The sequence below is a fragment of the Crocuta crocuta genome, unplaced genomic scaffold, assembly GCF_008692635.1.
Source record: "Crocuta crocuta isolate KB4526 unplaced genomic scaffold, BGI_CrCroc_1.0 scaffold93, whole genome shotgun sequence".
In the NCBI taxonomy this organism is placed as follows: domain Eukaryota; kingdom Metazoa; phylum Chordata; class Mammalia; order Carnivora; family Hyaenidae; genus Crocuta; species Crocuta crocuta.
In genome coordinates, this window is record NW_027529641.1 from 5,919,499 (window position 1) to 5,946,630 (window position 27,132).

At 46.5% G+C, this 27,132-nt stretch overlaps 1 protein-coding gene across 1 annotated transcript in view; it reads right to left on the reverse strand.

Moving 5' to 3' along the window:
- ADAMTS17 (ADAM metallopeptidase with thrombospondin type 1 motif 17) overlaps nucleotides 1-27,132 on the reverse strand; it is a 335,153-nt gene that overhangs the window by 106,513 nt on the left and 201,508 nt on the right. The window contains exons 12-14 of the mRNA XM_077762416.1: nucleotides 19,507-19,673; nucleotides 11,238-11,365; nucleotides 188-308 (exon numbers count right to left, since the gene is read on the reverse strand). Coding sequence (XP_077618542.1) covers nucleotides 188-308; nucleotides 11,238-11,365; nucleotides 19,507-19,673 — 416 coding nt within the window. The remainder of the gene's footprint in view (nucleotides 1-187; nucleotides 309-11,237; nucleotides 11,366-19,506; nucleotides 19,674-27,132) is intronic.

Below are 27,132 nucleotides of genomic sequence, written 5' to 3' on the forward strand. Positions count from 1 at the left end.
ACTGAAGGGCCAGGTCGCCTATCTATTATCATCTAGAAGGTGTGTGATCGTTGGCTTTTGGCAACGTAAATAAAATCTGTAAATACCTGCAGGCTATACTGCAGCAGCAGTAACCCTTCGGGGCCCCCTCTTCCTCCCCCCCCCCAGGCATGGCCAGGGTCCCCTTTCCCTTGGGTATCACACTCACCTGTGCCCCGAGTGTGGCTGAAGTCACCCTTCACCACGCGGCAGGTCTTGCCGTCGCCGCTGCAGACCCCGCACCGGTCTTCCTTGGCCGCGGACCCGATGATGCCGTCGCAGCCGATTTTCTAAACAACCAAAGGGCTGGGTTATTCTGTGTCTATGACTCAGGGGTTTTCCAGGGGAATCTCTACAAGGCTGACTTCTCCAACAGGCCCCGCCACACCCTCAGAGCCCAAGAAAATATTTTCTTTCAAAATCAGAAGGGAAGGGGCGCCTAGATGGCTCAGTCAGTTAAATGTCCGACTTCTGCTCAGGTAAAGATGTTGTGGTTTGTGAGTTCGAGCCCTGTGTTGGACTCTGTGCTGACAGCTCAGAGCCCGGAGCCTGCTTCAGATTCTGTGTCTCATTCTCTCTCTGCCCCTCCCCAGCTTGTGCTCTGTGTCTGTCTCACAGAATTCGTGTTTCCCCTGGGGCTGTGTGAGGCACCTCGGTTCCAACAGCCAACAGAACAGTGTGCACAAACCGCACTTTTTTGTTGAGGCCAGGAAGCCCAGAGCTCCTTCAGACATAGCTGAAGACATGAGCCCACCCCCGCCCCCACCACTTCCCTGTGGAGACTGAGCCCAAGAAGACCCCTGTCTCCCAAAACTTTCAAAAAGGCATGTGCAAGGGCAGAGAAGAGTTACCCAACCCAGAGTGGTTCTGGGCGGCACAGCCCAAGTCAGTCCGTGAAAAGTGGGAAAAGGTGTAAACTTTTGTTTTTCCTTAAAAAAAAAAATTCATGAGAATTTTATATTCTGCAAAACAACACATCTAACTTTATATTCTGGTGAACATGGAGTGTGTGTTAGCTAAACTGCTGAAAGCCTGCTTTTTCCCCTGAAGCAAGTACTTCCAGAACAAGAACGAAGTTCCCCCCCTGCCCTGTGCCCTGCATTAGGGACTGGTGGTTCAGGCTGTAAACAAGTCAACAGCCAGGTAAGTCAGGCTGAGTATTGCTCCTTCCATGATGCTTGCATGGGTGCTGGCCAGGCTTTCTCTCCTTGCGCCTCACTCCAGCACGGCGTGGAGTGGAGCTCGCAACGTCCTCTTAACCTCCAGGCTCCCCAACGTCATCAAGACCCCCTGCTTCATGATGGGAGCAGTTCTTCAACAGAATGTGCATCCGCCTCTCCAGGAGGGCTATCAAAACGCAGACTGAGGGATCCCGTGCCCAGCAGGTCTGGGTGGGCCTGAGGATCACGGAGACCTGGATGGTAACTGGCACCATCTGCAATGCCTTGCTGGGGCACAACACACAGGAAGAGCCTAGAGGAAGATGGGCTGCTGCAGGGGACCCGGAGAACATCGCAGGAGCTGCCTAGATTCAGGATCTGGACTGCCGGCTGACTGTTGTAAAGTTGCTCGATATAAAATCATATGGGCTAAAAATTCAAGACAGCCAAGATCCAAAATTTTGCTCACAGCATGGTCAGCAAAGACCATGGCTGCAGATGTGTGCTGCCAATCTGTGTTGCTCTTTCGTGTTCTAAAGTTCCTGCTTGATTCTGGCCCCCAAACTCTGGCTTCTCTCATGTCACCCTGACCTGTTGCCACACGTGGCTTCCCTATCTCTCAGGTGCTCTGAGCTCTAGACTCTAACTACGTGGGCTTCCTGTTATCTTTTAACCACACTCCTGCTGGCTTGGCCACCTACTTCCTATCTGGTACCTCCATTAGGGTTTCCTGATTAAATCATTTCTAGATGTTTTAAATTAACATCCCACTTTGTGCAGACACCTTTCCCCCAGCCACAATGATGGCACCTCACAAATCGGAGGCCACGCAGCAAGCTGTCTGGCAGGGCCAGGAGCAGTACCTCACCTCTTGCCTCCCAGGCCCTGCTGACTGTCTTCAGTCAAGGGCCACGGTCACTGGGAGGCGTTCTGGAGAGGGTAGGGTCCCTTCCCAAAGCCTGCTGGGTTTACAAGAATGTAGAATAAAGAAGCTAAAAGAACACGAGAAAAACGAAATGTGAGGAGAGCATCTGCGCCAGAATTTCAAAAGGTCACCTGCTGTCTGGCTAGGAAATCAAGACAAGGAGGCAAAGTGTACAGTCTGCAATCTTCCAGTATAGGAGTTCACTGGGAAGCAAGAAGGAGAGGCGTGGGAGGTGCTTCAGGGAGGAACAGGACAGGGACCCCACTGGGAAGAAGGGTCCTTAGGAGAGCACACACCTTCCTAGATGAGCAAACCACTTCTCCCAGAGCCCCCTGAAAGAAGGACCTTGGTGGGAAAGAGACAAATGAGGAGAAAAGGCTGTGGCTTAAGTGAGCACTTGCAAAGCGCCTGCACAGCCAGACCAGCCCTAAGTGCCCTCGTGGCCAATCCTGGCAGGAGATGCTGTTGGCCCCAAACAAGCAGAGGCAAATCAGGGAGCAATTTTCTATCCCTCCTGAGATTCTTGCCATGGCTCCTAGAGCACAGCATAAAGAACACGAGCACACTTAATGCAACAGCAAAGCTGTGCCCAGTACTGATTTAGATCTCATGGGATCCAAAGTTTAAGTAGATGCAATGCTTGGAGTTGATTTCGTGTTTTTCAGGGATGAAATCCAAGTCAGTTGGAAGCCCAGCAAGGCCTGATGTCTGTGGGTCTGCTGGGGCACACTTGGCCTGCATGGAACTAGTGCTTGCCTCTTTTCTGAGAGCCCAAGATGTTTCCAGGCAAGCCCGGTGAGGCTCATCCTCATCAGCATCTGTTCCTCTCAAGGGGCCAAAAAAGCACCTAAAGAGCATGGGCTTAGATCTGGATCTGAGATGATGGTGGATCATTTCTGAAACATGACCACCTGCTTATTTTTTTTGGTTGGGACGATTGTTCTTGAGAGCTAAAATTAGTCTATGAAGATGGTATGCCCTTTCAGACAAAGTCTTGCTCTGCATGCTCTGGATAGCCGAAAGGGAACAACTCCTCCCAGTCTGACCAGCAGTGGTCAATTTCTAGGGTGGACTGAAGATCTCCCAGGCCCAAGGCCACAAGATCACGTAGGGTAGCTGTTCTCCAACTCCAGGATGCCAGAATGACCTGAAGGGTTGGGCAGTCATTTATTTTTGGGGTGGGGCCCAAGGATCTGCCATCCCCAGTGAGTTCTCAGGTGATGTTGTAGACCCAGGTCATACTGGGAGACCACTGGGCTAGGTTTGGAGCTCAGAGATAGAGGCCCTCATGAAGATAGCCACTGCCACCAGATGCTGAGCCTTCCGTGTCCTAAGGAGGCAGTGCTTGCTTAACTGATGGCCCCCTGCCACTGAAAGACCCCAGGCATGAATTCTCACTGGGAAAGTAGCTACTGTTGCCCCCATCCTCTGTCACCCCTGAGCTGAAACAGTTGTGGGCCGCAGTATCCTGAAGGCATGTGGGGGAGGCCAGCAGAGCTGCAAGGACAACAGAGGCTGGTCCGCCTATACTCTCAGGAAGCAGAGTCCCCCTTACAATGGTGTCCAGGGCAAGTAAACAGTCCATGGGAGGCTCCATCATGACACTATCTAGTTAAAAAACCCCAAATGCCCTCAACCGAGGGCCTCACAGATCACCTGAATGCTGTTCAGTCCTTCCACTCACAGGGCAGTTATACTTTTACACCTCTCCACCAGAGAAACAGAAACTCAGATCTGGAGTCTTTGATAGCCTTGCTTATAGGATTCACATTATCTTATGTGTACAATTGTCAACGGCTGCATACATGGGGAAACTGCTCTGCTCTCTTCTCCTCCTTCCCCACCCAGCATCTTATTTTAACTTTAAAAGCCAACTTCTTTTGCTAAAATTTCACCTCTAAGAGCAAACATATCCTTGGACATGACTTCAAATTGTAGGCTAGCTGCCTTCTGGATTAAGGCTAAATCACCCAGGCAGGCAGGCCATCAGCTTCTCTTCCATAAATGCTATGCTCAAGGCTGTGGTCACTATGCATATCCTGAGGATAATTACAGGTTTGGATAGGAACCTTAGTTTCCCCATTCTATAAACTGGAATACTACCCTCAACCTCAGAGGTAAAAAATGACCTCTCTTCTGGCTCACTTCTCAGGACCCTGGTGACAGGTGGGTGCTGTCAGGACAGATGAAGACAGCACACAGGCCATCTTCCCTCTAAGGGGTTGGGGGACAGCTACCACCTTGTCTGAGCAGAGTAGGGCTCAACAGGTAATTGTCCTCTATCCCTTTTTCTTCCACAGAACCCCCGCCCTTTCCAAGAAAGGGAGAGAGGGAAGGAGAAAGTAGGCAGGACCACATCCTTCCTCTGGTCCCTCTTAGTAAAAGATGCCCAGAGCCAGTGTCCAGAGACTCATCCACAGGTGGGCCCTCCCATAATATCAAGCAGCGCCCCCATGCAGCAGGTCACTGTCTACCCCAGTGGGCTTTTCAGATCATGTGCAAACAAGGACACATGCAGAGTCACCCTTTAATTCTTTAAGACACACAAGGGCTGAGACAGGTTTGTGCACTCTGCCCACTCTATCTGGTATTATTTTAGGCACCTAGTGTGTCTGAAGGCAGGACACACAAGGGATGTCAGTGTCTGAAGAGCAAATCAGAGAAGCAGAGGAGAGAGGTCAAACTAACCTGCCATCAATGGCATTATCTCCCTTTGCCCCACAGTTAGTGCAAGCAACATAGAATATTTTTGCAAGGAGCTGGGATTTTTTTTCAAAATGGAAGCTACCAAAGCACACAATTAATTAATTCTGAGTGTTTTAACAATTATATTTCTGAGGTCTGGTGTTCTAACAGGTCAAGAGGACCAAACCAAAGCAAACTCCAAACAATGAACTCTAGAATATTCCTGTGTGTTTCTCAACTGCATATTGCATGGGGACAGGGACCCTCTCAGTCCTGCTCACCACTGAACGTCTAGCACACATTAGTGCTTAGCACATGAAATGTGCTCAATAAATATTTGATGAATGAATGAATCAAGTTCCACTCTATGTAGTCTCTGCCATGTCTAAACCAAATCTCTTTGGCTCTCAATCATGACTTCACCTTTGGTTGTTAGGGGTTTGCATGAGCAAGTCTCATCTTCAGGATGGACTGTAAGCACACGGAGTGTGGTCTTAACAATTCTTTGTATTCTTGTCCCCCATGCAACATCACAGTGGCCAGCATGGTGTTAAGCACATCACATGTGTTCAATAAATTCACAAGAATAACGGCCTCTTACCAAGCTGGACCCTGGGCAAAGTGGGAGCAGGAGACTTTGATTTTCAGAATGGGACCTCTCTCTCTTCTGTACCAAGAACCTGCCAGCAACCCTTCCCCAATGGTGAAGTTTACGGTCTCCTATTTGAACTGGGACTTTCTCATATAGGCTTGAATGGTCTTTGTTTTTTTGTTTTGTTTTTCTTTTGGTCAGGAGTAGAAGCACTTGCTCTCTCTAACTTCATAGCTATCTTCGAACTATGCTTCATTCTTTCTCTTCTGTTGGACGGATGCCACTGACTTCTTGTTTTAATTTTAACTGAATGCTTTTAGGCCAGCATCACAGCCCCAAGCCTAGCATTTCCTGGGCTTCTGTGTTAGCCGGACCAACTGTTACTGTGCTTGTCTTAAAAAAATTTTTTTTTTTAATTTTACCTTTGTTTTATTAAACTACTCATAATTTCTTCAGAATGGATGCATGGAAAATAAAATTTCTGAGTTCTTCTGTGTCTCAAAATTACTTTATTTTGTCCACATGCTTGATTGATAATTTGGTTGTGGAGAATTCTATGATTATCCCAATTTTCTGCCAGGGTCAGTTTCTCTGTTTGTTTTTCTTGGTCTTTCTTGTTCTTGCTGCTGGTTTTCTTCAAATAGCTGATGATTTCCGGTTGACCACTCATATTTGAGGATGAGGTACAGAAATATGTCCCCTACAGAGACTGAAGGGGCTCCATATTTGGGGGTGGGTGGTGTTGTGTGGCAGGCTTCTATTTGGGACTGGTGGGAGGAAAGCTGGGGTTCACCTCTAAACTCAGGAGGGTGAATGCTGTGCTCAAGTACCAAGGTCACACATCTGCTCCAGTTGTCCTTGAACAGTTTCTCACACAACTTTGGAAAGGAGTGTCCTGATACTCTGCATTAAGCTCATTACCTAACAGCCCATTAAGCTCCAAGTGCAAGGGCCAGTCGTGGTCAGCCATGTGGTATGGCCCTTTGCCTTCTTTCAATTTTCAGCCCATGCCTCACTCCCACCCCCTGTCCCCAAGTCCCAGACTCCCTTGAGCATTCTGCTTTCTTTTCCATTGCGACTCTCTTGTTTCATTTCTGGCCTCTGCTGCTTTGTTCCTTCAATGAAACTTCCTTCCATTTCCAGCCTCCAGAAAGGGGTGGTGTCTTTCTTTTGTCAAAGGGCCTCTGCTTCTCTTCACCATCATGGTTGGTGCTATCCCGCTTTTACCGTCGGTTTAGCAGAGTCCCAGGTGAGGATCCATCTGCCAGCTTAATCTGGGAGTTGTGATGGGATGTTAATCAGACAAAGGGGGTTCAGGGGATGACTCCTGACTTTTAGGCACTGCTGTCAGTAAAGGTTAGGCATCAAAAGTCACACACTTGAGAGATGTCAGCTGCAGGGTCATGACGTGAGGAGAAGCAGCAACCAGGAAGGAGTTGTTGAAATACAGGCCCAAGCACAAAGACCTGTTACATTTTCCTACATGCTTTACCTCCTTCTTTGCACAGGGGGACTCTGAGGCCAGAGTCTTAGAATTCTCCTCAATTCCATTAGTAAGTCTATTTGCCTAATAGACCACTGTACACAAAATGGGAGGCCAATAAACCCTGGACAGTGAAAACGGTCAATTGAAATGGGCTCCAGATTCCAGAATCACTGAAGTCCTAAGAGCAGGTGAGCCATCCACCCCTGTAACCACTCATTGCTTTTCTCTTTTCAGTATGGAATCAAAGGTTCTCCTCCAAGCCAGTGGCTGGGGAAACACACATAATTGGACACAGTCCCTCCACCAAGGAAGCTTATGGGACCTGAAAGTATTTATCAAGCCCAGGATATGCATACAAGTTAGGATCTCAAGGAAGTGGGACCCTAACTGGATGCCTATTAGTGTAGCCGAGCTGGGGAGGCCTTAAAGAAGAGCCAAGTGTACCTGGTCTCACATTATCTTCAGATCTGCCCTTCACTTTGACTCATCCACTGAAGGTCAGTAACTCTGAGGCAAGTTGTACATTAGAAACGCATTAGCCTGATTGCTTTGCCTCCGCAGGTCGACAGTAGGAATTGCGAATGATGGAACTCCTGATTTATACAGACTTGCTGAAAAATAGACAATGTTTGTGTTTCTTTCCCCAACTCACTGCCACTTTTATGACTGCTGTTAAGTTTCATTTCAGCATGTTAAATAATTTGTGACTCACTGAAATGAAACTCCACTCAGTCCTCATAAAAGCAGAATAAAATGGTATTTCCATGTTTCATGCTCTGGTTTGAATCAGCCTGCTCCACAGAGCTTAGTTGGATCTGCTCAAAATGCCATTTGGGAGCCTCTCGTCCCCTCCGTTCTCTACCAGCTCGTCACTGTGCTTCTCAAAATTTCCCAGAACTCCTTCAGCCACCCTAAAATAGCAAAATTTATAGCTAAAGGGAACAGAGGAAAAAGCTAGTAAGTAAACCATGGCAGTATTTCTGTAAGTGCTGTCTTACATAAAATCTGGATGATTTCTACCTTTTATCCGATATAATTAGATAATAGTGTTGGTGAATAGGTACAGATCCTCTGCTCACTAAACTCCTGAGATTTTTTTTTATTACTATTCTCTTTAACCAATTTTCTTTGCCTTACTCATTTGCAAGTACCACAGGAATCCAGAATATTCTACTTTGGCAATTACTGTAACTAGGCATCGATACCGTACTTGTATTTAATTTCTCGTACTCTTATTTAAGTATGCTCAGCTTTGTTATAAAACTTCATTAACTCTGACTTTACTCGTTTGGATTCTTGCGATAACTGACTTCCCAAGGGGCTAAATTTAACCTTTACAGTTTCCCTCAGAGGAATAAGTGCTGTTAGAAAAATCACAGGTGGTATTTTTAACTTCCTTCAAAAAGTGAGTTGTTTCTCAGAGATTTGATCTCATGCAGTGCTTATGGGTGCATGCTCCCACCACCTACCAGGATGGTGGTCTTTCTGCTGGGACCAGTGGGCTGCCTGGAGGCAGCTGGCACCTGGGGACATCCATGCACAGGAGATGGCAGTTCTGAGGACTGACAGGTAGGGCAAGGCCCTGATGAACATGAGCCTGCCCACCTGCCACAGAGCATGGCGAGAGGGACCACCATCTGCACCTGTGTGCCCAAGTGCTCCTGCACTGAGGGGTGGTGCTTGGTTAGTACTAGTCTCAGTTCAGCTGTCGGTAAATGTGATAAACATGATGGTGGTGGAGGCATTTCAAAGAGACTGGGGGGGGAGGTTAGGGAAGGGGTGGCATCTGGGAATGGAAGGCAGGTGTACCCATGTTACTGCCATCACACCAAAGTGCGGAACAGGCTCTGGCTTGAAGGCTGCCAGATGACCACAGACTTGAGCCTAGTAGAGACCTTGCGTGGCTTCTCACCCAGGTTGTTCTGACTGAAAAATTGGGTATTTTGCTGTCACAGCCCAGGGAAGATTCCCTAACTGAAGAGCGTGCAGTAAGAACCAAGGTCACATGGGACACTTGGGGGGCTCTAGGTTAAGTGTCTGACTTCAGCTCAGGTCATGATCTCCTAATTCAGGAGTTCGAGGCCTGCTTTGGGCTCTGTGCTGACAGCTCGGAGCCTAGAGCCTGCTTCGGATTCTGTGTCTCCCTCTCTCTCTGTCTTTCCCCTGCTCGTGCTCTGCCTCTCTCTCTCAAAAATAAATAAACATTAAAAAAAAAAAAGAACCAAGGTCACAGAAGGGACCCATTGGCACTGATCACTTAGAGCTGAAATCATGTCTGGCCACTTAATACCGACCCCACTGGCCAGAAAATTTCAGGATTCTTAGAAATGCCTGCATGTTGGCAAGAACATTGCAAAAGATGCTGGCAAGAGCCCAGAGGTGGCTCAGATGGTGCCGCTCTAAAGGGTACAAGTGCTTTTTACTTGGAAAATTGTTCCTCAAGAAATGTTCATTGTTGTGCTATAGGATGGTCCCTGGAAATGTGTTAGTTAGGAGGAAAGAATCCTCCACTTGACTTGATAGCAGGTTTATAGAGAAATGCCAGGAATTCCTCATTTCGGTGACAACGATAAGACCTATATTCACATCCCCAAAGACCCTGTACATTCTCCACGATTCCCCCACAACAACACTGTCACCCTGAGGGTCCAGCTCCATCAGCATCACAGCCTCCTTCCCCAGGAAGATGCCTTGCAGACTCTTGGGCACTTAGTGCCTGTCACTCATACATATCTGGATTTGATAACAAAGCTAGGCAGTGCCCAAGGGGTCTGGATATTGTCAAACTTTTTTTTCTGAAAAATTCCGTTTGGGGACTAGTTTGGACTTTTCAGGAAAAAAAACATCCACGAAGGTTAAAATGGTCGCAGGAATCACCCTAGAGGTTGTATCTGCGTGTCTCCCTGCTTTGCTCCCTTTTACTCTGTCTTCACTATTCATGAAAACCTTGCCCTTGGCCATGCTTGGGAAGCAGAGAGAACAAACAAGATGTGCTACCTTATGGGGTCAGTGGGTCCCAAGCCTGGAGGCAGGTTTCTAGTACATGTATACTTAGGGGGAATAGTAGTTTCTCTCCTCTGTGACCCCTGGGATTTACAATTTTCTAAATGCTTTTTAATATTTCCATGGAACTGGGCATCAGAAAACGGGGGTTGATGTTGGGAGATGTGGGCCCCCGAAGCATCAGTAGCCCCACGGCTCCTGGGATGTGGTTTCTCTTTTCCTAGCAAAATGAGAAGGCCCCTCAGAGCCCTTGGTCAGTGGACCCCTTGCTTATTAGTCTCATGCTGCAGCTGCTGGACAATGGAGGCCAAATAAGGAAGAGTGAAAACCAGAGGCAAGACCTGGTTTTCCTTTCTGTGCCAGAGGCCCGGCAATCCTGCTCCATCCGCCTGCTGAGGGCTCCAGGAGTCACTGCCTCCTCCGGCTCTTGAGGGGCTCACCTGCTGAGGTCATGGCTGAGGCAGCCTGGCCTCAACCACGAGGCGGCCACGTGTTTGTGGCTGAGGGCGAGGACTCTCTCATGGCAGGTGCAGACCCAACTGAGTCAGCAGGAAATATGGCACACGGAGCATAATGGAAGGTGGCATTGTCTGAGTCATGGCCTTCAGGGCACCAGAAATACACAGCCTCTTGACCCCCTACCCCAATTCCAGCTGCTGTACACATCAGAAGGATGGCCATTTTGATGGACAAACAGGACTGTCATGCCAGGCCAGGGAGTGTTGCCTTGGGAGGGCCCAGCTTCAGGTGCGTCCCCAGCTCAGGCAGATTTAATGCAAGTGGAAGGTGATCTTCCATCTATCCTCTCTCCCTCCCTCTTTTCTTCTTCCTTTTCTCTTCTTAAATGTTACTTATCATTCTAATAGTTGCAGACATCCAACACCAGGATGGCATTGGGGACTCAATTACAGTGGGTGGAATGGTCCCTCAGAGGCAGCATATTGAATTCCCAGCACATTCAATCCAGCTTATTGAACTCTCTGTGAAGGAATGTGCTTAGCTCGACAAGATCTTTTGTAGCCGCACAGAACACAGCTTGTCCAAAAACACATGCACATACATCTTCCAGTCTTACCTTAGCACGCTACCTGTTCTCCCTTTGTTGGAATGACTAGTTATTTTAAGATTTTTGAGATTATGATGTTGCCACTACTCTTCCAGCCACCTCAACTCTCAGCTGGGCTGCAGGCAGCTCAGTCACTGCTGAGGGACAGAGGGGCCCCAGGCTGCAGGAGACAGTACCACGGGGACCTTCTGGAGAAAATCTGTTCCCCCCAATGCCCTGGGGGCTTCTGCCCCTTCCTGAAACCTTCTGGAAGCCTCCCCCTCAGAGAAAGCCCCACCAAAGACACAAGGAAAACACATCACCTGGCACTTGCCGTGCACACAGAGGTCGGTCTCATAGGGCCCGCAGGGTGTGCCATCCAGGACCCTGTCGGCCACCAGCAGCGGGGACTCCTTCCCAAGGGGTGAGCAGTAGAGTTCACATGGTTTATCTGAGAAGGGAAAGGGGAAGGCAGACATTGATGTGGGAAGGGGTTTGTGGGCCGTGCAAAGGGCAGGTGCATATGGGCGGTGGCCCAAATGATGGGAGGTCAGCATGGAATAAAGGTCACAGGAACCTGGCAGATGCTCAGAGATATGGACCTGCCCCTTGGAACACTCAACACGACAAATGGAGAAAGACCCTCAGACACAGGTGAACGACACATGGGTGAGGATTCGGTGGGCTTTTAATTCACCTTATTCTTCCTTTTCTTTAAGGCATTAAAAATATTAGGTTGAAAAAAATTTTATTGTATGCTAACGCCTAAGTGAGCTGAATATATATGAAGGGTGAGAATAGAAGCATCTCTTACTGTGGGGGATTGAAAGGGGGAGAAGTTGAGCCCTGTGGGTAGGAGGGGGTGTGAGCCCCATGGANAGTGGGCTTTTAATTCACCTTATTCTTCCTTTTCTTTAAGGTATTAAAAATATTAGGTTAAAAAAATTTTATTGTATGCTAACGCCTAAGTGAGCTGAATATATATGAAGGGTGAGAATAGAAGCATCTCTTACTGTGGGGGATTGAAAGGGGGAGAAGTTGAGCCCTGTGGGTAGGAGGGGGTGTGAGCCCCATGGATGTGTCTACAGCAGTAGCTTTTGCTAAAAGCTTTAGTGTTCCACTGGATATTGGATAAAAGCTGCAGGGCTGGGATATGTAGCAAGAAGGTTCTGGAAGAAACTGAGTGGGAGTAAAATATAAGAACATAGTGGCCTCTAGAACAACTTGGAAGGGTCATGTCAGAACCAAGCAAGCTCCTAGAATGTGACAAGCTCTCATTCCTTTGCCTAAACTGTCCCTTTTGCTTGGAGATCCCTCTCTGCACATAGCTTTCTGGAAGATTCCTATCACCTTAGAAGCTTCCACTCCAGATCTCTCTCCTCTCATGTCATCTCTGACATGGAATCTCCCTCTACATTCTGCTCATGCCTCCATTAAAGCCCTTAGCTATTATCCTATTGCCTTATAGTTGTTTGAGTAACTTCCATATACAAGGGGATTTCGTAGGAGTTCCATTGCTAAAAGTGTTTGAAAGGGATAGATATTGTTATCTTTGGATTTAAAAATCTTACAGAACTGGGAGTCCCTGGAGGACAAGGGACGGAGATTTTTTTTCTCTTGTCCCCAGGCCAGGCCCAGGATCTAACTCACAGGCAAATATTTTAATCTTTCCATATAAACTTTAGAATCAGTTTTTCAATATCCATAAAATAACTTCCTGGGGTTTTGATTGGGACTGCATTGAATCTATAGATCAAATTGACAAGATCAACTGACATCATGACAATATTGATTCTTCCTATCTATGAACATGAAACCTTTACCCATTTAACTTTTTAATTCATTCTTCAGAGTTTTTCTCATATAGATCTCACACATATTTTGTCAGATTTATACCTAAATAATTCATTTCTTGGGTGCTCATGTAAATGGCACTGTGTTTTAAATTTCAAATTCCATTTGCTCATTGCTGGTATACAGGAAAGTGAGTGATTTTTATACATTTACCTTATATCTTGCAACCTCGCTATAATCATTTACTATTTACAGGAGGGTTTTTTTTTTCTTCAGTTTTGTTTTTTGTTGTTGATTCTTTTGGATTTTATACATAGATGATGATGTCATCTGCAAACAAAGGTAGTTTTATTTTTCCTTTCCCGATTTGTGTATTTTTCATTTCCTTTTCTTGTCTTATTGCATCTGCAAGGATTACCAGCACGATGTTGAAAAGGAGTGGTGAAAAAGGAAATCCTTGCCTTGTTCTTGATCTTAACAGAAAAACGTCAAACCTAGTTTTTAATAAATGAATGGATTTTATTCTTCTGTATGTAACTGAGAAAGAGGAATGCACCCTTCTCTGTCACCTAATTCTAATGATGTTTCTATGATTATTTTGCAAAGAAACCTCCAGAGAAAGAAACACCAACACGTGTGTGCTGCCTCTGTCAGGCCCTTTGTTTCCACCATGATCTTTCCCCTACTGGGTCCTTCTACCGGTCTCAAGTGAGCAAGGGCAGGGGTAGAAAATGGCTTCTGGAGTTGACTTGGCCCCAGAAGACCCTGGCATTCCAGCTGGACAGTTCTTGTCAGAGCAGATGTGCTGTCTCACCCAGGCTCTGCGGCTTTCATGACTGAATGACATTCACTAAACCACCAACATTTTCAGCAGCTTTCCATAGCTCCTCTCCCATGGAGCTCTGCTGACCAACATGCCCAGTGGGATGTCTTGTCTTATAACACTAGAAAGAAGCTATGGGGGTTCAATAGAAATGTTCAGCTTGTTCGTTCCAGTTAGTTGTGGAGGTGGGGGGAAACTGCTGTGAAGAGTAGCTTCCCAGGAAAGTAATTATGTTTCAATGTTCATTCATCCAAAAAACAGGAATTGAGCCCTTCCACCATACAAGGCACTCTTTTGGCACTGTGGGGAAAGAAAGATGAGTAGTGTACGCTTTTCAAGGCCCTGGTGGTCTAATGGTAAGTATACAGCAAATCCCAGAGGCAGACTATGAAAAGTCCCATGAAATGGGCCTGAATGTCAGAGAACCGGGCATTAAATGGAAGGAATCGCTCATTTCCCAGCTACCAGACTAGAGGCAGTTGTCCCTCCATTTAGATGGAATGATCCAGGAAGGCAGCCAGTGGAAAGATAAGGGAGACTAAAATGTAAACTGAGATTGGGTTCTAGGAGGCTCTTCTGACAAAATTTTTGAGGTGCTCTTTGGGACCCTGAGGTTTCCTGTGAGCACCTTGGGGAATGACTGGGAGAATGCAGCACCACAGTCCCCAGTCTGAGTTGATGGGTATATCTTCTTCACATCCTAGGTAGGCTTCCTCTGTTTCATTATAAGGAAGGAAGGATCCCCTGGTCCAATCAGTCTGAAAACTATGTATTCTAATTACATTTAAACTGCCTCAATACTTGGAATAACTGAGCTTTGAAGGGATATTTTACAATAGCAGTAATAATGGTGATGTTGATAAAATCATAAATAACATTAGTTATATTCTGTATACAAGGCAGCATGCTAAGTAGTGCCTGTGCAGCATTTCGGGTGGGCACTGTCATCGCTCCATCTTATAGATGAGCATGTCAAGCTCAGGGAAAGTACTACCCAGAGTCCCTTGCTTGGCAGGGCCAGAACTGAGCCTCTTTGTGCCAGCCTAGTTTTCTTTCTGACACTGGGGGTCAAAAGTACCAAGAGACAAAATGGTGTTACTGAAAACAAACCACTAGTTTCACAAATGTTTCTGGATTCTGAATGTACTCTGATCTGAGCAGAAATCAGATGGAAATGGGATTTGGATGAAAAAGCAGAGGGTCTTTTGAGGCAAGTTAGAAAGACCAGGCTTGGAGGGGTGAAGATTTTTGGGGGGCTCTTTGGTGTAAACATCAGGAAAGTAGAGATTCTCTAAAGTGGGGGGCTCAACCTCAAATGGAGGGATTTTAGCCATGACTCCAGGCAAGAAAGTAGACTCAAATCCATCTGCACTGGACTCTCCCACCTGCAGACACTGTCCTCTTTGGCTTGGGAAGTCTGGGGGCACCCAGACTCCAGAACAGAATCCATACACAACACTTCCTTCCTTTGCTTAGGCTGAAACTCCATTCGTCCATCTCCTTTTCTGAAGTCTGTGCTCAGAATTTAGGGTACCCCACAACTCTAGGAAGGTGTAGTACTACCTTCCAAAGGGACTCAGGATAATCTATAAAACTTGAGGAGGAGCCCCTCAAAATTCTCTGAATATTCCCCTTGGATGGGCAATTAATCTTGGGATAAATGAGGTGCTGTGATTCTGCTCTGGGCACAGTATCTTACATTCTTAGTAGTACAGAAGGAGGTCAAATCCTAAAGGTTATACAACCACACACTCCAAGGAAAGAAGTTTGGAGTGTCCCTCTTGGCTGATATGTGCCAAGATGAATTCTGATTGAGGCTAGACTGTCTGGTGTGGGTCTGGGTCTCTTACTTGCCCACTTGTCTCCAGGACTTAAGTTTAGATGTGGAAACCACGAACAGGGCAGGGGAGATGAGCTCAGGGCCTTGAGAGCCACATGATCCTATCTGCTTAGTGGATGCCTAGAGGATTCCCCCTCGTGCTCCATGGTAAAGAGGACACTTGTGGCTCCTGGCATTCTTGCTGGTCTCTGCCAGTGGTTACAAGGTCTTACTAAGGTGGAGACCACACTGAATTTTGAGGCCACCACAAGTGCTCATTCCAGCTCCGGCTGGCTATCTTGGGGGGACACATGCTGAAGAGGCCGCTTTGTCCCCTGTCCCCAAAGCTGCCCACCATGACCCCAAAGCCAGGCCTTGGCTGATTGGACCAGAAGCAACCACTGGACTGTAGCTGTACCAATCAGTTCTTTCTCTCCCCCACAACCTCATGGCCACACCTCAACTGACTGGACTAAGTGTAGCCACCTGACCACAGGTGGACCAATCAGAGTCTCTCTCTTGAAAAAATCAGAATTAAAATTTAGATACAGAACGGCTGTGTCTGTTCATGATTGATGGGCCTGAAAGAAGTCTATACTCCCTTATACATAATTCAGAATTCCAAAAAGCTCTGGAAACTGCAAGCATTTTCATATATTCATGGCAAACACACTTGGCAGCAAATTAGGCTTGAGTGACATGAGGCTGTCGGTAGTGTTCAGTATCTTTATCAGGGACTGTTCATGGGTTACTCGGTGGAGGCATCATGTGCTTCCCTGGGCCCTGCAGGGAGTATTGAGTAAAATGTGGTTGATGCATTATTGTTACCTAACACCAAAAATGCTTTGGCCATATCTGGCCCCAAGAGGTTCGGATAAAGGATGAAGATGTACATGAAAGGTACTGTGGGTGACCCATCAGCCTCCATGTGGACAGATCATGAGAAAGCCAGTCTGCAGGGGGGTTGGGGGGGCAGGAGGAAATGACGCACAAACATAAGTTGTGGTGGCATGGAGAGAGAGTTCTGATATTTTCAGAGGCCCTGACCTCAGACCCTCATTTGGGCCCTTGGGATCTGAGACATCCTTCGTCTTTGCCACAACTTTCTCTTTTTCATTAAGCAACTCCAGTCAGCTTGGCCAAACTGGGGTCAGGGAGTCCTCAACCATCATCTGCTCCAGCCTTTGGAAGGCTCGGGCCCAGAGGGGGTTCTGCCATGCCGGGGAGGCGCTGGGAATGCATCTCCATGTCCAGACATGGCCTTTGCCAAGCCCTCCAACACTTCAGTGAGCATGGGGCCTGCTGGCTTCGGCAGGAAGGACTGAACTCTTGAAGGCTTCTACTTAAACGAGATTCCACGGAGAAAGCAGAAATGGGGTGAGTCTGGCAACAGGGCATCTCTATGGGTTTCTGTCTAAAGGCTTTCCCACTCAGAACTATTTTCTAAGGAGAGCCTTTGTCTTCTTTTGGAGGTGGTATGGATTTGTGGTCCTGAGCCCTCTCTTGGAAAATCTACCTCTGTAAGAATTCTTTTTTTCTTTTTTTTTTTCAACAGGAGAAAAAAGAAAAAATATAGCTTCCCCTTTCTTGAACCGTGCGTCACTCGCCAAAGAATTCCGCAGTGATAGCAATGCTATGAATAGGGCAGTCATAATGGGCTTCGAGAGAGCCCAGAGCCCGACCACAGGAATCGTTCCCATCACGGCTGAGCTAGAATTGGGCCTTTTATAAGCTGGTTTTTGAGAGGAACGCACTTCTAATCTGTATTCTCCCCCCTGCCCTCTGAATTGGCCATTTATTATTTTGTTTTCATCCTTGTGAAATGCTCCTTTCAAAAATGCTGGCTTCTGTTTATATTTGAGAGGGAAATGAAACCAAATATGAGACAAGTCATGACAATTCCACCCCGGAGAAGGAGGTGTCAAGCTACCCTTGCAAAGCCCTGAACTTGGGGTCTCCTCTTCAAAGACAAAATGCATACTGCCCGCTAGCTGTCCTTATCAAATACAGAGGCACTTTTCAGATCAAAGGTGGCAGCACTCTGGCTGTAATGACTGACTGTTTTGGTAGAGGGACATGAAAAGTGAGTGGGCAAGACTACCTTCTGAACCCGGTAAGCTTCCCCAAATCACTGCCCTGAGAAGCTTCTTTGGAGGGCGGATCCCGGGCAGACATCAGTTTCAGCCACTGTGATGATAAGGGAACTTAGGAGCTCAGCAATCCAAAAGTGGTTACAAGTAAAATAGAAGCTTAATCTGGACTTGGAGAAATCTGTGGAAAACCAGCCATTTAAGTGGGATTTCTGCATCGAATAAAGGAGCAGGAGAGCTGAAAGCTGAAGCAGACCAAGGAAAGAATAACAATTCTGTGCACATAGCTGAGTGGAAAGGGGTGAGTCCTCTCTTAGATCTGACGTCTTCTTGCTCCTGACAAGGAGGAGAGGACACGACTGAGGGCCTGAAGGGTCTTTACCCCACAGGCCGGGATGGCTGATGGTTTGGAAACAGGGCTGCTCTGCATCAGAACCAACCACGGTTTCGGAAACAGCTTCTGCATGGGGCTTGCTCCCTCCCGATAAGAAGCCTGAATGTGATCGTGACATGTGGAAGCCTCCTGTGTCTTCCTGCAGCAGAGGAATGGCCCGGCAGAGAGAAGGGAGGATCCTGGGTAAGGCCTGCCTCCAGCTGCACATGTTCCTTTTAGCAGGGCGAGTCTCCTCTCTCCCCGGTCTGCATAAAAAGCTGAGGGTACAGAGGCTGCTCTTCTCTTGAAGTCTTGGTTAGGTGATAGTCCACCTACAATCACACAGCTCCAAATAGTGGTGTTCTTTTTTAAAGAGGAAAAGGTCTGGGGGAGCTCCCCGATGCTTTCAAATGAGCCCACAGCCGAGCAGGTCAGTATTATCTGCTATGATTTAGAGAATCTCATGTAAGCTGGTGGGTCAGGTTGCTGGGCTAAAAGCAGCAGGTCTGAGGCTATTACTCCCTGTGATGCCTGGGTCTACCCCTGCACAGCGAGGTACACTTGACCCTGTAAGAACAGACTGCAGCATGTAGATTTCAGAAGTTCTTTAAACCACAAAGAAGAAACCTAAGACCTGGCACAGGAACTTCGTTCTCCTGCAGAAAACTTTAGAGACTCTGTTACTGCAGTTCTTATTAAAGCCTCTTCACTCAACACTTCTGAAGTCATGCTCTCTGTCTTATTCGAGTATCGGAAGCCAGATGATAGCTGGTTATTTTCTGAGTCAGCTCCTCCGGAACTGGGGTCCCTAACAGCTTCTTATCAGATAGGGCCCATGACCTGTAAGGTCTCATCTCTGCATGGCTCATTTTGCATATTAATTGAGATGACGTATGCAGAGCTAACCTGTGCCTGGCATATGGTATGCTCAGCAAATAGGACCGTATTGTCATCATTACAATAGTCATATCTCCAGGAGACAAAAGTATAAAAAACCCTGAACTAGGCCATGGCCACAGGAGGGTGTGGGGAGGAGGTAGTTTTATCAACAATAAATAGACATCACAAATCCTACAGACAAGATGTGGCCCCTAGAATTTTATCAGCCACTGGAAATGTCTGCAGTGGCTCATGGGGCCGCCTCCCTTGAGTTGGGAGAAAGCTCTTGGAAGGAAAACGTGACTTGTGCCATCATCGTCTTCAGCGACCTGTAAACTGGCCTCCAAACTTTTTTTTTTTCCAAACACTCTAGTCAAGGAGTAAAAGCCAACCCCAGAATGAACTGAGCAAAGAAATGCAAGAAGCATCGACACTGGAAGGGGCAGACGCAGAGACCCCCCGTCCTGTCCCTGCAGAGCCTCGCTCTCCTCAAAGCTGGCCCCGGGCCTCTCGGCACATGGCACTGCGAGGCAGGCTGCCAGCACACCCGCCTCACTGCAAATGGGGGTGCAGGACGATTCTGGGCTACTGCCCGCCTTACAGCTGCTTTTAAGAAATCTCCCAGGGCTGGGTCATCCAAGTTCAACCCCACTGCTGGAGAAACAGGCCCACTGCTGCCTGGGGTAGCAGGACTAGAGTGTCCTGTTGGATAGATTGCTGGGAAGGGGGAGCCCTGTGGGTTTTCCTAGGAGGTGTTTACATTCTTGGAGGAGAAAGGGGGAGCACTGTGAAAGGATGTGCCATATGCCTTTACCATCAACCACTACTGCTGTCAGCAGGCCCTTCTTCTTGCTGCTGAGCCGGTCATGCGTCTGGCACTGCTGGTCCCGGAAGCTGGGCAGGCCCTTGGGGCAGGGCAGGTTCTCGCAGACGGCGTGCTCCACACTGGCACCCAGGCAGTGCGTGCCCCCAGGCCCTGGGCTGGAAGGAAGAGACCGGTCCGCGTTAACCAGACAGTGCTGCAGAAACAGCAGGGGTGTTCGGATTTTGCCTCTCTTGCCAAGAGGGGGAGGGGCCAGGCAAAGTGTCCAAAGCAACCTCCCTCTGCTCTTACACACTGTATCTCGGCCATCCCAGCCCCATGCTGACCGCACATTTAAGTGAGCCATCGGAAAAATGCATCCAAGAACTGTAAATCAGGGTCATCTGGAAATAGGATATTGTGAGTATCAGTTCGGCAAGATCCACAAATTGTGTCTTTCATCTGAACTTAAAACTTGGCCCTCTGTAATTCTGAAAACCCCAAGGGGAATTTTTAGTGTGTGGGTTTCTTGGTTTTTTATTTTTATTTTTATTTTTTTATAAAAGAAAGACTTTTAAATGGCTCCTACATACATTCTGGAGGTCGCCAAGTTTCAGGATGAGTAAATAGCTCTCCTTAACTTTATAATAAAAAGAATAAAAATGATTAAGTAACTTGTTCATGGGCTTTGCCTGGAGACTGGTCAGATCCGGCTCTGCAACCTTTACTTGGGCGAGCATGAGACCAAATGTGGTCAATAACATGGTGTGGGTCCCAGCTCTGTGCTTAGATTGGGGTTCTAAGCAGTTCTGGAGACTCAGCTGTGTTCTCTGACCAAGCCCATGTGTGTGAGGGGCACTGATGAGGAGGAACAGGACACTGGTCTAGTGGGCTGAAACGTGGCTCTGCCCAGCTCTTCCACGAGGCCCCAAGGTGTCCCCATCAGACTCTGACCTGAGCAACCTCAGTGGTTGCCTTCATTTCCATGATGCTGAAATCACCATGATGGAGTACAATTGTTTTCTCCCTGTACTTTTATTGAAATTCAGCATTCAAGAGAAAAGAACACAAATCACAACTGTTTTGCTCAATGGCTTTTCACAAATTGCATATACCTGTTGGCAAGATATTTTTGACACATTAACCATTTCATATTAAGTGTTTCTTTTCATCCCTTTGCCATTCCTTGTATTCAGACAATTGGAGGCCACCCTGTGATCACATTAGGGGAGAGATATCACAGCAGAAGTCCTTAGGCTTTTGTGTCACAAAAGTCTACACCAGGGGTCCAGAAACGTTTTTGGCAAAGGGCCAGATGGTGAATATTTCTGGCCATGGCGTCTCTGTTGGAACTATTCAACTCTGCTTTTTTGGTAGCAAAAAAGCAGCCAGAGATGATGCATAAGCAAAAGGGCATAACTGCATGCCAATAAAACTTTATTTAGAAAACCAGGTGATGAACCAGATTTGGTCCATGGGCCATTGTTTTTCAGCTCTCTGTCTACATGTGTTGGAGAAAATGTCTGGAGTGGGAAGAAAGGCTCCCATCATATCTCTATGACCATCTCATATACACCAAACAACATTTCTCTCACCTGAGCGTGGTGGCAGCCTTGCGAGATTATACACACTGGTGGACCTAGAGAGGGGCCTTGAGTTCTGAGCTCCAAGTTAGGAAATAGCAAAACCTCTCTAAGGTTTATGGGATCTGAGAACAGAGGGACCTTTTATTCTTCTTCCATCCCAGAGCACCAGGAAGGAAGCTGGATCTCAGAGAAATGGTTGCATGGCATAGACAGAGTCTCAGACAACCTCCCTAAGAACCTAGGGCCTGAATGCCAAGTGTGGACAGATGAATGGATTCCTGTACCACAAAGCACAGCGTGGAAGAAACAGAGAAGGGAAAAGCCATCTGGACCAGCAGGAGGGACATCTTCTCTGCAACAGGGAAGTTCCCACAGCTGGGACCAGAGAAGGGATGGGGAAGGCAGCAGATGCTGTACAGTGAGAAGTTCTGGGCTGAATTGTGCCCATCCTAAAATCATATGCTGAAGTCCTAATCCCAGTGCCTCAGAATGTGGTCTTATTTAAAAATAGGACCACTGCAGACATCATTAATTAAGATGAGATCGTTCCAGAGCAGGGTGAGCTCCTAATCCAACAGGACTAGTATGGTTATAAAAAGGGGAGATGTGGAGATTGAAACACAGAGGGAGAGCACTAGGCAGAGATGAAGACAGAAATCAGAGTGATGTTTCTATACCCTAAGGAATGACAAAGATCACCAGCAAGCCACTAGAAGTTAGGAGAGGGGCAAGGAACACATTCTCCTTCACAGCCTTCTGAAAGAACCAATCCTTCTGAGACCTTGATCTTGGGCTCTGGCCTCCAGAACTAGAAGAGAAGAAAACTTGTGTTGTTTATGCCACCCAGTTAATAAGCAGTTTGTCTTGGCAGCCCTTTGAGGACAAATACACCAGACGGTATAAGGATCAGATGCATCCTCACTGAATTTAGTTGCAGACTCAGGGAAAATGGGCCCAAAACTCCTGAAGTGATTAGGAATCCAACATGGACTAGAATGGAGCTCAACAATACAAATTAAAAAATCAAATGCAAATACAAAAATTGGCTTCTAGAAAAATAAAGAAAGCTATGTTTTCCTACACACTTTAGGGTGTGAGCTGAGATCTGTGCACATCATGTAATTACCTTCCTGAGCTGTCACTGAGCTTTACTTTAGCTTCCATTGTACCAACCTCTGTCAATTGTTTTTTCCAGATTTGCAACTGACTGACCCTCCTAAACCAACTACCTTTATGGGCTCGGCAAGTAGCGGGTGGGTGGAGAGATTACACAGGACAAGGAAACTCCTGGATTCAGCAGAAAGTGGGCCTGGCGGGGGTAGCCCATGGGATACGTCATGTGCCTCAGGGTACTTTCCTCCTGAACTCTGTTTATCTTGTTTTTTCTCTCTGTCCCTTCTCCCATGGGCAAGTCCCCTTTCAGCCCCCATCTAGCTCACTGTCCCATCTTCTCTACCCTCCACCCCGAACTCTCTATCCTTGAGGCCACCTCCAACCTGCAACCTCTTTTCATCTTCTACCTGGAGCCTCTCCTGACCCTGCTTCGTTCTCTGCTATGTTGCTTATCGTCAACCTTGTGAAATGGTGGGCTAGATTATCGTCTTCCTCCTATTTTTCTGCACCTTCTAGCAGAGAAATTTGCACAGGCTAGTCTTTAACAAAACAGTAGTTAGACTGAGTTGAACTATATTACTGAACTTGATCTTAAAATGACCAAAAGAGAGGGGTGCCTGGGTGGCTCAGTCGGTTAAATGTCCTACTTAGGCCCAGGTCATGATCTTGTGGTTTGTGAGTTTGAGCCCCATGTCAAGCTCTGTGCTGACAACTCAGAGCCTGGAGCCTGCTTTGGATTGTGTGTCTTCCTCTCATGCTCTGTCTCTCTCTGCCACTCTCTCTCTCAAAAACAAAAGTAAACATTAAAAAAAAGAAAATTTTTAAAAGATGACCAAAAGAGAGAGCAAAGTCAGGAAGATGGTAGAGTAGGAAGCACCAGGAATCGATCTCTTCACTGAGATAATTATATTGGCAAAAACTTTTTGAAGTGACTATTTTGAAAGTCTGGAGTCTATTTGAAACTGTGTGGCCTCCTGGAAAAAAGTTTGGCTGGTAAGCTGTGGTGAATTTAGATAAATTTCAGCCTTTATTGTGGTAGTGGCTATCTGTCCTCCACACTCCTGACCCATGGCAGGCAGCTGTGCCTGTATTCCTGGTGTGGCCGGCTAGAGCCAGAGTAGACAATGAAAACTTTATTCTCCAAGTACTGGGGTTCTGTGCTCTGTTCAGTACTACTTTTGATTTCTGAGGTGTGGGGACAGAGAGTGGCCACCATTGTTGCAACTCCTCTGAGCTGAAGTGACTTCCAGGGAATTTCAATGAGCAATATATTTCCCCCCTCTTTTTCCCCTTTTGGGCATGAGATAATTAAGGATTAAGTCATTCAAAAGCAACTGCACATATGGGAAAATTTAGAAAGTCACCAAGTATGCTCAGGGAAAGATGAAGTTTCATTAAAGGCTTGAAAAGGCCTTATATTTTCACTTAAGGTTGATTCCTAGCATAGAGAAACTTTCTGACAACAAAGAAATAGCAAATCTTGGGAAGGGGAGAAGTTGATTATCAAGGCTACATTATAAGATTCGAATGTCCAGTTTTCAACAACAGCAACAACAAAAAAATCACAAGGGATACAAAGGAAAAGTAAAGTCTGGCCAAATCAAAGGAACAAAATACATAAGCAGAAACTGCACCTGGGGAAACTCAGATGTTGGGCTTATTAAACAAAGACTTAAAACAACTGTCTTAAAAATGCTCAAAGTACTGAAGGAAGACATAAATAAAGACAGGAAAATGATGTATGAGAAAAACGAGAGTATCAGTAGAGATAGAAATGATAAAAAGTTAAATTCCAGAGTTGAAAAATATAATAACTGAAATGAAAAATTCACCAGGTATTTCAAAAGCAGATTTAAGCAGGTAAATTTAAATGTAAGGCAATTATAATTGTGTCTGGCAAGTGAAAAGAAAAAGAATGAAGGAAACTAAACAGAGGGGATCTGTGGTAAATGACTAAGAGGACCAATATACTCATTATGGGAGTCTCAAAAGGCAAAGAGGGAGGAACGAAGATTATTTGAAGAAATAATGGCTGAAAACCTTCCAGATTTGAAGAAACGCATGAGTCTACAAATCCAAGAAGCTCAACAAAGTCCTAGTAGGATAAATTCACTGATACACTTTTCAATTAAACTGTCAAAAAATAAAGACAGAACCTTGAAAGTAGCAAGAGAGAGTCAACACAACACCACATACAAGACAATCTCAATAAATTATGAGCCTATTTCTCATCAGAAACGTTGGAGAACAGAAGGAAGTAGACTGATACATTCAAAGTTCTCAAAGAAAAAAAAAATCTATCAACTAAGAATCCTATATCCAGCAAAACTGTTATTTAAAAAAGTGACGGAGAAATTCAGACATTTCCAGATAAGTAAAAATTGGGGAAGTTTTTGTTTATTTGTTTTTACTACCAGACTGGCTCTACAAGAAATACTAAAGTGAGTCCTTCATGGTTCAAATGAGAAAATACTAGATGGTGACTTGAAGCATATAAAGAACTAAAGGTCTCTAGTCAAGCAGTCATGATGCTAAGCTTTGGAAGTACTAGAGTGACACTAGAGAAAGAACAGATTTTTCTCTCTGGTTCTGGTATTGAATTTCTCTCAGCAGACTCCTGAGGTGGCCTGTGATGCAAGCTACCTTCCTAGGGCAACATTCATCCCAGAGGGCAGCTTCCAAGCACACCAATGTTTTGGGGAAATTCCCAGTCTGGTTTCAGATGCAGTTTCTCCCCTTGGTTAGCTTTCATTAACACTCCTTAGTGTGACTTTCCAGAAGTTCTACTAGTGCAGAACCTCTACAAACTTCTTCCTCATCCAAAGAGTCTTGGTTTCATCCTCTCCAACAAAGTCCAAGAAATTTCATCTGTGTGTGCGTGTGTGTGTGTGTGAGAGAGAGAGAGAGAGAGAGAGAGAGAGAGAGAGAGAGAGAGAGAGAGAGAAGCACCTTCATCCATATTTGTTCCTTCCTTGGGTGCTTTGCCTCAGACCCAAAGATAGTGGCCACTTCCTATATCTGCTCTTTCAGTGCTCTTCCTGTATTTTCTTTATATCTTAGCAGCTAATTCCCATTTGTCCAATCACCTGTTGTAGCTAATGTTTAAAAAAATATTTTTTACAATGTATTCATTTTTCAGAGACAAAGAAAGAGCATGAGGCGGGAGGGGCAGAGAGAGGGAGAGAGAGAGAATCCCAAGCAGGCTCCATGTTGTCAGTGCAGAGTGCAACACGGGTCTCAACCTCACAAAGCTGTGAGATCATGACCTGAGCCAAGAGTTGGACGCTTATCAAACTGAGCCACTCAGGCGCACCTCTGTTGGGACTTTCTAAACATGAGTAAAGTAGAAGATCAGATATTAAATGAAATGGTGTGAATGGGCACATAAGAAAAGATATCCAAATGGCAAACACAGATGCAAACAATGCTCAGCCTCATTACTTGGAAAGGAAATGCAAATGAAAACCTCAGGGAGATACCACTCTACACCCACCAGAAAGCCAACATAGGAAAGACTGACAATATGGAGCACTGGTGAGGCCGAGAGCAAGTAGAAGCTCACTGTGGATTTGGTAGGGCTGCTCTGAAAAACCACACCCTCATTCGGTCACATACACACACACTAGGAGGCAAAGATTCCTTCCCACTGCGTCAACATACGCCTCCATGTGTGCCCAACACACACACTCAACTACGAGGGGCAGTACTGCAGCAGGAAGTGCACTCTAGAATGGGTGTGCTTTTCTGTATGTTATGCCTTGATAAAGATGTTTAAAAATAAAGAAAAAAAATAAGATAGAGAGGCTTTGGCAAGAGGCTGAAACTGTGGAGAAGAAGGTGAACCCCTGCAAGACAGGACTGTGGCTTGTTGGGACAGGGTCTGAAGTGCCTTGGGCAGACCCCAGCACAGAGCAGGGACAAAGCAAAGGGTCACTGAGATGAAGAAGATCACAAGGATCACAGGAACAGGATTTTCCTCAGGAGTGGGTCAACACAGAGAATCAGGGTAAGAGGAGGAGTGACACTCCAAGTGACACCTTTTACTTGTTTTGCTCTGTTCTACTCCATGAAGATTGTAAGATAAAGTCACAACAGTGATTCAGACCCACTCACCATCCGGAGACACAGACTGCTTAACGGACAGCCGGCAGCTCCAGATGTCAGGAGTAGGGCAGGCTGCTAATGCCCTTTCAGGGCAACAGACACCCCAGGTTTAAGGCTTCATTTGCAAGGTATCCAAGCAACACATGTAACTTAGGCTCAAGTGTAAAAGACTGAGATTTTTAAAAATCCATCCATGGGAACACCAGGTCACCAGCATGTTGAGAGCAGACACTTTGGAATCAAAAACCAATTAGAGGCATATAACTTCACTTCCTATCCCAGGGCTTCCTGCTGGGTCTTACGAGGCCAACTGCTTTCCTTCCAGATACTCACGGGGCAATGCCATGCGATGACCCCAGTGCATTCACCTTCTTGTCCTTCTCGTGCTCCGACAGAGCGAACTTTTCACACAAGACCAGCTGAGCCTTTTCTCCTGACCCTACTCTCCAGCCCTCCCCCTAAAACCCAAGCCTTGTGATGGGGTACCAGAATTCAAATTGGAGATGAACGTTCTGCCCTGCAGTCTCTTGGCAGAAACCACCACCAACAGCAACACAAAATTATGGCAGGAAGGGATGAGCCCAGGAAGCTGGATTAAAAACATGGATGGTCCCCAAAGCCTTGATGTCAGCTGGCAAGAAATACAAATTCCAAGAGCTGTAAAGACCAGGGCTAGAGAAAGAAAAAGGTGGGGTGGAGGAGCAGACTCCCTTGCCAGTATTTTTGGACAGTGAATAAACCAGCTGCAGAAGACGAGGAAGGAGCCAGGAATATAAAGTGAAGTGGGGAGGGTTGGGGGGGGGTAGGGAGAGGATGGTGGGAGCATTCCAAGCCC